The sequence below is a fragment of the Protopterus annectens genome, chromosome 2.part2 (assembly GCF_019279795.1).
Source record: "Protopterus annectens isolate FY-2018-M chromosome 2.part2, PAN1.0, whole genome shotgun sequence".
Taxonomy (NCBI): Eukaryota; Metazoa; Chordata; order Ceratodontiformes; family Protopteridae; genus Protopterus; species Protopterus annectens.
In genome coordinates this window covers 685,529,958-685,542,959 of record NC_056730.1, presented here as the reverse complement: position 1 = coordinate 685,542,959, position 13,002 = coordinate 685,529,958, and the positions used below count along the sequence as shown (strand labels likewise).

Here is a 13,002-nt window from a genome sequence, read left to right as displayed (position 1 = left end):
AATCAAAGTTTTCTAAGATGAACATCGATCCTTCTGTCTAATAGTTTCATAGGTACTTACTAGGCTTTTGATCCATAAGGATTTTTAGAAGCCAAGCCCTGTATTCCCATGAAACATTTAGCCTTTGTAATTTAAGTACAAATAACCCAGAGCCAGGTAGAACATTTACATTTCCTCTGTCCCTAAGAGACAAGGGTGCTAAACCAGGAGTGGATTTGCAGTTTCCCATCTATTTATCCAGATTACATTTCGATAGAATATGGGAAGTGCTTTGCTTTATGTGGAGATAATAATGATTGTACAGAAATGGTATTCTCTGTGATAAATATCTATCCCTCCAGCTTGTTCTAGTTGTACAGTAGAGGACAATAGAATTTCTTGAGTGGGTGTTTATTCCATCACTTGACTTGCAGATATACAGTAGAACCGAGACAACAGGGTCAGTTGAGGCACTGCATGCAAGGCAGAGATCTTCCCAAAGTTTATACTAGATAAATAACCACTATAGTCTTTACAAGCCTAGCCATGCACCACATTGAAAGTTTGTCCTCGAGTTCCTTGGACAGTTATATGGTGGGATATGTTAGTAAGGCAGTAGCTAAGGGTTATCTGGTAGTGGTGTTATATGATAGTTGGGGATTAATTTACTTACTCTCAGCCTCTGTCCATCAGAGACATGGAGGCCAGAATAGAGATGAATTTGTGATTTCCCATCCAATGATCAAGGTATTGTTTGAATAGGATCAGGTATGAACTCCACTTCAAGTAGATGGGGAGCTTATTCCATAGTATGAGAATCCTTTGAGATACATATTGGTGTCACCAGCATGTTCTGTTTATGTCACAGGCAAAGTTCAGGTCCTTGGATCTAGTGTTTTTGGTGCTGTTTGTTTTAAGGATGCGCATGGGATCTATCAGATTTGGATCTGAGGATGCCTTATATGCTAAGAATAGATCTCCTCTCAATAACCCATAGGAGATCGATGCTAAAATAGAGCATTAAGGCTATCTGTGTAGGACAGGGTATTCATGCCCTGGATTCCCCTGATTAGGAACCTTTGAGAACATTCCAGATGTTGCAAGTTCCTGGCAAAAGGGACATTGTACTCAGTAATTGGTCTAATAAGGGCTGAGTAGAGTGGCACTATAACTTCCTTTGGTCTGGATGCCATACCCCTCCTTATTAGTTGGTTGACAAAGAATTACTTTTTTACTATTTTGGCTGTGTGCTGTTTGAAGGCCAGATTTCTGTCTGCATATGTTCTCAGATACCTAAGTATTGGGTCAACTCTTAGAAGTGGTTTATTGATGGAATAATTAGCTTGGGTGGATGATTTCTCACAGTGCACTATAATGATTTTCTCTGAGATAAGTTTTAATCCATGGCTTTGGCACCTGTCAATTGTTTGTCTTAGACCTTTTTGTAGGATACTGATGCAGAGGGATGCTGCAAACATGGTGAACTAGAGGTCTTTGACATTAGCTTTGACTTCAGAGAAGTATATGCCAAATAAGAGTGGGCCCAACATGCAGCCCTGGAATAGTCCAGTAGTGACCAGTCTCATGGTGGAGGGGTCTCACCTATCCTGACTTTTTTGGTCCTATCTGTGAGCTAGGCAGAAATCTTGTGAGTTTTGCAGGGATTTATGCCTAGTTGTGAGAGTTTACCAACAACACCTGAGTGGGTTGTTGTACTGGATGTCTCAGTCAGGTCAAGGTAGATTGTATGTACCATTTTCCCCTCATCCATAGCCTTGGTAACCCTCTCAAAGAGGCCTACCAGGATGAGTAAGCAAGACTTTCTCTTAACAAAGCCAAACTGGGATGGTTCCTGTGATTGTAGGTTGTCAGTCTCCATGTCGATCATGTTCTTGATAATTTATTCCATAGGTTTGCATGTCAGAGTCATCATACTTAGGGGTCTATAGTTCTTGGGGTCAGTTGATAGCCCACCCTTATGAAGAGGGATGACTGTCATGGTCCTTTATTCATCTGGTGCTTAACCTGTTTTGGTGCTTTAGCTGAAGACTGCTAAATGTGACCCTGCTAGGTCATGTTTTAGGCTATTTAGGAAACAACTGGGAATATTTTCTGGCCCCACTGAAGCAGTGTTTTTGGCCCTAGAAAGCATTGCCAGGACCTGCTCCTTGTTGCTAGTTGGGGGGGATATGCTAGAAGGGATTTCACAGTGAGTAGGGGGTGGTGAAGTTATGGCTAAATTTATTAGGCAGTTGATTTGCTATGTCACCATGGTCAGTGAAAGTTGTGCTATTTACTGCCAGTTCTGCATTCTGCTGAATATTACCTTTAAGGTTCCTGACTTAGCTGAAGAAAGCCTTGTGATTCTTCTTAGCCTGGGAGGGTATGCTGACCTTGTAATTTATTGGACTTTATTAGATGTCATAATTTGTTATTTAGTTGAATCAGAGAGCACTTGTCCCTATGAGAGTAGCCATTTCTGACTGCGGCCATGAATTTTTTCTTTTGTTATATACCCTTTTAAGATATGGATTCTACAAGTGGAGTTTGTTTTTGATGTTAGGTCTGAGCTTACTTCTGAAGTGTACAGTAGCCTTAAGCAGCCACTTACATGTTTATACAGGGTTTCTGTGATATTGAGAAGAGAGACAAGGCTTTGACATGGTCAGTGTATTTTTTATGATGTATACCACTGATTTTCTTGGTGAGAAAGCATTGTGGTTATTCAAGTTGTGTTTTAACAGCTATGTAGCAAAGGGGCATTATAGTCAATGATCAGCTTAACGAGTGTTGAATATGGAGAAGTGATCAAAACCTTGGATCTAGATGCCATACCCTTACTAATAAGCTGCACAAATACAAAGGATAATCTTACAATAGTGGCTACATGGATCTAAAAGTGCAGTTTGCTGTCGGCATAGTTTCCAAGTTTTCTAACTGCCAGATCAGTCTTCAGGGATGTGTTGTCAGTGTGATATTTACAGGGGCTATCATGCTTGCTGAAGGAGACTAATGTACATTTTTTGGCATTTAATTTTAGCCCATTGTTATGATACTAGCTACTTGTTTGTGAGAGGCCTTTTTGGAGGATTTTGGTATCCTCTAGCAAGTTTATGATAGCACAATGTTTATAGTGATCTGCAAACTTTGTCAGCCATAAACCCTTTACATTAGGTTTGACCACCAAACAGTACATGCAAAAGAGGATTGGCCCAAGCTTTAAACTCTGGGGTACACCACTAGTGACAGATCTTCTAGAGGAGGTAGAGCCACCTACCCTAATTCCCTGTGTTCCATTTGTAAGCCAATTTGCTATCCAATGAGTTGCATAGGGATTAATATTTAGCTGGGAGAATTTATTAACAATTCCTGAGTGTAGGATAATGTTGAATGCAATTGATAGGTCTAAATATAAATTGTGTACTGCATTTCCCTCATACATTGCTTCAGCAACTGTTTCAAATAGCTGATTTTAAAGCTGTTCATTGATCAGAAGGATACTATGTGTGTTGTTCAGAAAGAAAGTAGTCACAAGTGTTAACTGACATAGTAAAAAAGGGCCAGTTAATGCAATCATGAAAAATAGCTATTCAGAGACACATTATCTACAATGAGGAATGACCTAATTCCAGGCTAATTTGCATGTTTCTAAATTGAGCTATGATTACTGAAGGTGCTAATAAACCTTTTGCTGTGGTAATCACCATTGATAGCCTATTCATCATGCCGTCACAGAACATTCAGTCTCCCACATACATGTACACATTCAGCCACACAGATACACATGGATACATCCATGTACCTCACAAATGACCCTGAGCTTACAGAACATCCATGATTTCATATCTAATATATACTGTCCTTTGTGGATGAATGCAGTCAGTCGGTAATGCCAGATATTAGAGTTTCATACAGACTCCCCTGTCTGTGGAATAGACTCCCTTTCCATATCAAGCAGAGTACCTCTCTAGCCCTCTTTAAGAGGAACCTGGACGACTGGATGGGAAACAGAAAACATACCCCTGGGATCCCTCCAGTGTCCCTGCTGGATAGAGGAAACAGGTGCTGACTTTGAGGGAACATGGGCAAAATTCTTGTCTAGGCTTATAAGGGCCTCTGGGCCAATAGCCTAGTATCATCCCATGAACCTATACTTTTCATTGCTCACATAGAACTTCTTGCTGAGAAATCTTCCACTCTGTTATTTTTCTAGTTACATATAATAGTAATGCAAGAGTCACTGGTGCCTTGTGTCCCCCTACCTTAAATATTACAGCCTTTGCTCATTAGTATAGGGGGCGTTCAAGGGTATGAAAGTGCCCCCTCAAACATGTTCGCTCACACACACACTCACAGACTTCCACCCCCAAACACACACACGTGCACACACACACACACACACACACACACACACACACACACACACACACACACACACACACACACACACACACACACACACTCACAATCCAGTCTATCATAAGAAGCCCTGATTTTTCACACTCACATACTAACACTGTCACTGACAACCCAAGTCTATCTTAAGATGCACAAATGCACACCCTGCACTCTTACCTACAGACAAATGGAAAGAATTCCAGTGTATCTAGGGAATGTCTTTTGCTGTGTTGGAGAAAACTAGAGTGGATGGATAAAACCACACAAAGATAGGAAGGGCATGCAGATGCCACACAGAAGAAGCCCTGCCAAAAATTCAACCAGGTCCAAGCTGTTTGTGATGGTAATGCCACTCAATGTAATTGTTTTGTCACGCATTCTGGTCCTGCCAGAATTGCAATGAAAGCCACTTTTTGCATGTAGTTCTGATGTTTATTAGAAAATACATTATTTTACTCACATTAATCTTCATGGCTTTACTCAGCTAATCAACAATCCCACAAGAATCAATAAACCCAATAACAAAGAAAGTATTTTAGATTGGATTCTTATTAACAAACAGCAACAAACATATACAAAAGGAACTTTGCCTGATGATGTAAGTGATCATTCCTTAACTTACATCATAAGACAAAAGAGTGACATTAATTACATCCCTACCTACAGGGTTTCACGTAGCAAGAAACACTTCAACCCATTATTATTCAAAAATGAATTAAAAGCCTGTAAATGGAATCTTCTAAAAATCCTAACCCTGGAAGATGCTATCGCATATTTCAATACCAAATTCCTATCAATCCTTGACCAACATGCTCCAAAACGATCTATCAGAGTTAAATCTAAACCTGCCCCCTGGCTGTCCAAAGAGACAAAACAAAGAATACTACTTAGGAATAAATCTTGGGCTAAATGGAGAAATACAAAAACTACTTCAGATCAACAAGCCTTTAGACAGTTAAGAAATAGCACTAAAAAAGCTGTTTTTACAGATAAAAATAACTATTACTGTAAACTACAGCAAACTCATCATAACAACCCCAAAAGGTTCTGGTCAACCCTAAATTCACTCCTACACCCAGGCCACTCTAGTACACCTTCACCTTCAGGGCCCGAAAAGAATACCTCACATCAAACTGCCAATGCCTTTAACTCCTTTTTCACAGACACTATTAATTCACTAGCAAGTCATCTCACAGTAGACAAATCTAACCTTCCTACTGGTACATCTACTAATCTCCCTATATTCCAACTACAACCCATCTCTACTTCCTACATCCTAAAACTCATCCAAAAACTCAAACCTTGTACCCCATCTGCAGATCAGTTACCATCTGAATACCTTCAAAAAGCAGCTGAAGAAGTTGCTTATCCCATATCTCTCCTTATAAATAGAACCATCAGTGAAGGCACCATCCCTGCTATCTGGAAAATTTCCCACATAATTCCTTTACATAAAGGAGGTAGCTCAAATGACTATTCTAACTATAGGCCTATTGCACTCGTATCACCCTTAGCAAAAATTATGGAGAAATGTATTCATCATCAGCTAATGCACCACTTAACTCAATATAACTTACTAGCCAACTGCCAACATGGCTTTAGGCCATTTCATAGTACTACAACAGCTCTCCTATCTTTTACCGAGTGTATAAATAGAAACCGCAATAATAGTATTCTGTCATCAGCACTCTTTATAGACCTGTCAAAAGCCTTTGACATGGTAAACCACAATATGCTCATAAAAACCCTTAAATCCCTCTCTCTAGATACCAAAACTATTCAATGGTTCACTTCCTACCTTAATAACAGGCAACAGGCAGTTCTCTGGGATAATACACTTTCATCCCTTCTGCCAGTCTCCCTTGGAGTCCCACAGGGGTCCATCCTAGGACCTCTCCTCTTCTCTTTATTCATAAATGACTTACATGCAGCAATACCTCAAGCTACATGTATTCAATATGCAGACGACTCAGCACTCATATGCTCTGCTAACACCTCCCCTGAACTACAAACCCTAACACAGAATGTATTTAGTACAGTTGAGGCATGGTTCTTGAAACGCTGCCTCCTTTTGAATGCCAATAAAACCAAACTCCTGCTCTTTAGGCCTAATATTATGTCTCCCCTCATAGACTTCTCTATTACTTCCAACAATGGCACACATATAGCCCCTGACTCTACCACTAAGCTATTAGGTATTATAATTGACAATAACCTCACTTCTGATAATCACATTAATAACACTATTAAAACCGTAAATAGAAAATTCGGCTCCTTATATAGAATTAAAACCTTTTTAACTCCACAGGCCAAAATCACACTTGCTCACTCTCATCTTATTTCTACTCTTCTTTATGCTTCATCCATATACACTAACCTAAAGAAAAATAACCTCACTAAACTAGCAAATGCATACTATAGCATTGCTAGATTTTCCACCGGAAACCCATTTAGAACTCACCACTGTCAGAATCTACAACAACTAGATTGGCTAGAACTAAAAAATACACTATTACTCTCCCAACTTACCTTTGTTCATAGGATATTTTACCAACCAAAAAATACCCCTATACTTTCTGACCTTATTTCTCCCTATTCTAACCTAAATTCTTTACGCTCCTCTAACAAACTTCTTGTGAAGTTAAGTAAGTCCAATAACATAGCAGGTGACTCACTTTTCTCCAACACCATAGGTAAATACTGGAATCTTCTACCGACCACTCTAACTTCTACCTCGTCACCCTTCCTCTTTAAACAAAAGCTCAAACAACATCTAAAAACACTCTGGCTATGCTCATGCATCAATCCTGACTAATTTTATGATTCTACTAATTACTCTTCTCTGAATCACCCTCTCTCACCTCTCTCTACTCACTCTCCCTGAGTAGACATTCTCTAAATCACCCTTGTTAATTAGCCTCTGTTATGAATTTATATAGAACTCTCTATGGTTTATACTTACTTAATCAATTAGACTCTTCATGAATGTTTTACTAAAGTATAACTCCCCTATCTTGTACTGTAAAGAAAATTAGAGTAAGTGTCCTTCCTAATATATATTTTCAACTAGTATAATCTAGATTAACCTTATTTCTGTTGGTATTTTACTAACTACTTACTTTCTTTATGTAAATGACTTGTTTGTATTAACTTCAATGTGGAGCTTTTCTCCCCGGGCCTCTGCTGAAAATGGAAATGTATCCAGTTGGATAAGCCCGGTAAACAAATGTAAAAATAAAAAATAAAAAAATAAATAAAATAAATAAAGGATATCCAGTTTGTTACTCTTAAATATAAAATGCCACACACACACACACACACACACACACACACACACACACACACACACACACACACACATATACACACATGCTCACTCACCTTTAAACAGTCATACTCCCACAGATATGCACACATATTGCCATTGCCAGACAAATTATTACCTCTACACTAAACTCCCTGACACTTACCTGCAATACAGTCTCTTCCATTGCAACTAATAGATGAATGCAGTCTTTTGACGGTGTTAATAAGTATGGCTGGCTGTGTTATTTTATGCAGATGAGCTATTCTGTGAATTACTGTGCTATGTAAATCTCTCACAGCAAGCATTTATGAGGGAGAGCACATGACCAATTATTGTACGCCAGTCCCCTGGAATACCTCATTAAGACTGCAGTAAGCCACAAAGACTGCCCCACTGTACATCACGATAGCTAAAGCCCCATTCATCACAATAATTATAATGGAATCGGTTGTCATAGCTATTTGGTAATGTGTCCAAGAAATGGATTCAAGAAATTATTTTCTTGAGATCTTGAGGTGAATTTCTTGCATGCATTTCTCAAACCCATTACGAAGCTGGTTATGATAAGGAACCCAGTCATAATACTGTATACTGTGAAACTTTCTGCGGTGGCTGTTTTACGTAACAAGCTCTTAGCTACCAGATTGTGGATCACTTTAAATGTTTGCTGACTTATACATTTGGATTTAATATTCTGGTTTTCCTTTATCTCTCTCTCTCTCTCTCTCTCTCTCTCTCTCTCTCTTTCTCTCTTGTTGCTTACGGTCTGATTGTTTTTCTATGCTATGGCAAAAGCAGTTGCCTAAATCGTATGCTACACTGACTTTCACTATTTGCAGAGATGTTGGACCATTTTATTTTTTTATTGCATATTATTATTTGTATTAAATGTCTGACCTACTGTGTACCATACATTCATGGATTCATTGTATTGTAACGGATCTTTTCGACTTCCTAACTTCTGATTGATAGACTTTCTTTCAAATTAGCTTTTAATTGTATACAAATACTTTAGAATACTGACATATCAAGAACTCATACATAGATACAGTGCCACAGCAATATCTTTTTATGTGGGTCATGTTACGCAGGGTAATTTATAAATTTGAAGTGTTTTCATGAATCTGATAGATTATTGTCAAATCATCTTGCTACTGTTGTACATAATCAGGGAGTGTAAAAATAGTTTTGCTGCTCAGGGTGTAGGAACTCATAAAAATATTGATTCTCCTGTGAAACTAGTAACTGATTAGTTTAGCTCTGTCTGTATTTATAAAGATAACTATGTCAGAAAGGTTTTTATTCAGATCTTTTTTTTATGTTTTTACTTAGGATAGTGAATGTAAAAGAAACACGGATTACATCTCTTGTAGCAAACATCCTTGTGGGCCTCTCTCTTCGTCTCCTACCTTTCCCACTGCAGTGGATTCCAAAGCCCGTCTTGTATGGATTATTCTTATATATCGCCTTAATCTCCATTGATGGTAGTCAGTTCTTTGAGAGGCTGGTACTTCTGCTTAAAGAACAGGTAACTATGCATGTTACATATTTACTAGGGAGGTTAATCTAAAACAAATGAAAAAATTTACATTTTGCATCTGTTTTGCTTTCTTATTTTATTTTATTTTATTTTTTGAGGGTGTATTGGCAGCTTTCTTTTACATGACATGAATGAACACAGTTGAACATATGTTATTAATATTTGTGTATTTTAATTTCCCAGCACTATGCATTGGATTTTTGATGCACTTTTTATAAAAGCGTACTTACCAATAAGTGCCAAAGGTCACTGATTCTTTCCTATATCCCAGACATGCCATATGACTTGGTGATCCTCTAAACTGCCTATAGCTGTGTGTGTGTGTGTGTGTGTGTGTGTGTGTGTGTGTGTGTGTGTGTGTGCGTGTGTGTGTGTGTGTGTGTGGGCATCTGTGCGACTATGTGGCTGTGTGAGCATGTGTGTGTGTGTGTGTGTGTTGTGTGGGCATCTGTGCGACTAAGTGGCTGTGTAAGCATGTGTGTGTGTGTGTGTGTGTGTGTGTGTGTGTGTGTGTGTGGGGGGGGGGGTTCTGGCTGGCTGTGTGTATCCATGTATGCATGCACATGTGTGCATTTTTGTGTGTGGTATCTGTGTTTGCATTTGTATGTGTGCCTGTTTGGATCTGTGCATGCATTTACATCCTGTGATGAACTAATATCCTGTCCAGAATTGGTTCCTCACAGCATGCTAAGTGTTTGTTAGCATATCTACAAGCTACCCTGTGGCCCTGACCACATAAAGACTGACTGTGTGATGAATAACGTGTTGGTTCTATGACAGGATACATTGAGCATATGTAATCACATAGATATTTCTGTCTGGAAAGTAAGTACCTACATACTTACATATGTAACATTTCTGACAGGCTTCTCTACATTTAAACTGATCAGACATTCCCTTTGAATATTTCCTAACACCATTGTAATTGCCCATATATATTGTTAAATAATGTCTTTTACATAGCCATGAGTAGTGTTTTATGGACTAATATTGGTAATACTTGTTTTTCTCTGCCATGAATCATGGTGGATCTTGCGTTGATTTCTTCAGAAGGCATAGGTCAGTGAATATCCTCACAGTGACATCTCTGTTGATACAGGTCATCCATAAAACTTTCTCTGGCTGGCACTGTATTCATGTTTTATCATTTGATAACCTGTTAGTTAAAGGCATTTTATGTTCTATGCTAAAACCTTCTTCTGCATCTTGTGATATCACACTTTTGGATGCATAATGGCCTGTCAGGTAGATGAATAAAAAGATGTCAGCTGTTTTCATCATGACTGATAAAGAGATCAATTCTTCACAGATGTCAAAGGCTTCAATACCAAAACTAGATAGGTTTTGGCCAGTTAGTCCTGCTGGAAATCACCCCTGAGAAAACAGCCTTAAATGACCCAAGAATCACCACTGGAATTCCCAGATCATAAAGCATCTGCCCAATGCCAATTATCCCTTTACTGATACATTCAGTTGCATTGGAACTAATGCAGGGCTGTTATCAGTGCAAGTCTGGCCGCCACCATTAAGACAATAATCAGTCTCCAGCCTTTTGCCTCTGATTTCTTCCCTAATGCATCAGCTCATGCAGGTTATTCTTCCAGACATTAATTACAGAAGTATCTCACAGTAAAATAACACATACAGACACATTTATCAACCCAGTCTCCATCTTTTGCAGACAGAGAACTCCTGAGGGAAGCCCTGTGGAAAATGTATACTCAGTCTACCTGTGGTACATCACCTATGGAAGCCTGTACTCCTGCCACAGGTCTAAAAAAAGAAAAAGGGCATTTCTCTTTATATTTGTCTGAGGTATAGGACAGATTTTTTTTAATGTCAAACAGGATGCATCACTGAGGGATATGGGGTGCAACCACACTATAAGGTCTCAGTAATGTGATATTCCTCTAAAAGATGCATGTTTTGGATAGCCTATTGAACTTATGAATGAGCACTTGAAGTGAGTAATAATTATTCTTCCCAAAAAATAATACCTTCTTACCTTATAAGACAAGATCAGCAACACTTTACTATTCTTTTCCTAATAAAAACTTGTAAGATCTAAAACCATCAAGGATCTGGCCACATGGTACCCCTCCCTTAAGTAGGCCAATAGGCTTTGTGGTCCTTATAAGGATAGAACAGATTTGTGAAGTAATATAAAAAGTAAACTAATCTAAATTGACACAAAGTACACGTCATTTATCAAAAAAGGGCAATGAATCTGGCTACTGTCCCACCAAACGAGGAAACCGAGATGGTGGAGAGATTCAAGAAATATGATTTTACTAATGCCAGATTTTCATCACTGGCTGAAATTTATTTCATCTATCTCCGTACTGGATCAAATTGTAGACAGCCTTCAAATGTTAGTGGGGATAAAAAAAACAAGATTGTATGCTAAGTTCCAGTACATATACTCATACATACAGACTTACACACAGCACAAACACACACACACACACACACACACACACACACACACACACACACACACACACACACACACACACACACACACACACGCACACACACACAGATTTATATACACATTATTTTATATATATATATATATATATATATATATATACATGCACATATATGTACAGCTAGGGTTCAAATGTTAGGAATATTTATTGAAATATTGGCCACATTGTCTCCACCACCCAATCAAGCTACACAGACCTTTTGTTTACACCTCTGAGTAGGGCCATTTTTAGACTTGTTGGGCTTCAGGGCACCTGCCACCATTAAGCTGTGTCAAAATCCACATATACAATTTGGGTAATGGGTCCACAAGGCCATCTGAAGCTCTGACATTTTCGATGTTCTTTTAAAATAGCTTGTTAACCTTTCTTTGTTACTACTACCCAGAAGCATTATGTATATACCCTGCTATAAAAATGAGTGATAGTATTTTACACATGCACATGCTCATACAAACACACAGACACACTCACAATCCAGTCTATCATAAGAAGCCCTGATTTTTCGCACTCGCATACTAACATTGTCACTGACAATCCAGGTCTATCGTAAAATCCACAAGATGCACAAATGCACATCCTGCACTCTTACCTACAGACAAATGGGAAGAATTCCAGTTTATCTAAGGAATGTCTTTTGCTGTGTTGGAGAAAACTAGAGTGGATGGATGACACCACACAGGTAGGAAGGGCATGCAAATGCCACACAGAAGAAACCCAGCCAAAGCGTCAACCAGGTCCAAGCTCTATGTGATGATAATGCTACTCACTATGTCACTGTGCCAGTGAGTAGGTGTTTTGTCACGCTTTCTGCTCCTGCAAGAATTGCAATGAAAGCCACTTTTTGCATGTAGTTCTGATGTTTATGATGGAAAATAAAGGATTCCCAGTTTGTTACTCTTAAATATAAAATATTACACAGACACACACACACACACACACACACACACACACACACACACAAACACAAACCCATACACTCTGATACGTGTCTCATATGTACATGCAGTACTTGTCTCATATGTACATGCAGTACCACTTACCTGCTGTATCTCTGCACCTGTCAAATTATCTCCTTTGATATCTATATGTATATGCCAAAAAATACCAGCATATATTCCATATTTTCTGGGCTACTATGATGAAAGCTTGTGTGTCACTAACATGCTTGCTGTCAATACTAATTGAATATTTTAACAATGCAGCACATCATGCTGTGTAAGAAGTCTCCTTAGTATAGATACCACCAACTGACTGCCTCCTTTACCTGCATGCACTGAAATCCATGC

At 38.7% G+C, this 13,002-nt stretch overlaps 1 protein-coding gene across 3 annotated transcripts in view; it reads left to right on the top strand.

The window, feature by feature from the left end:
- The window catches only part of SLC4A11 (solute carrier family 4 member 11), a 1,277,001-nt gene that overhangs the window by 1,247,051 nt on the left and 16,948 nt on the right, over positions 1-13,002 (top strand). For all 3 annotated transcript variants that reach the window (XM_044064085.1, XM_044064086.1, XM_044064087.1), the window contains exon 18: positions 9,017-9,212. In XM_044064085.1, coding sequence (XP_043920020.1) covers positions 9,017-9,212 — 196 coding nt within the window. The remainder of the gene's footprint in view (positions 1-9,016; positions 9,213-13,002) is intronic.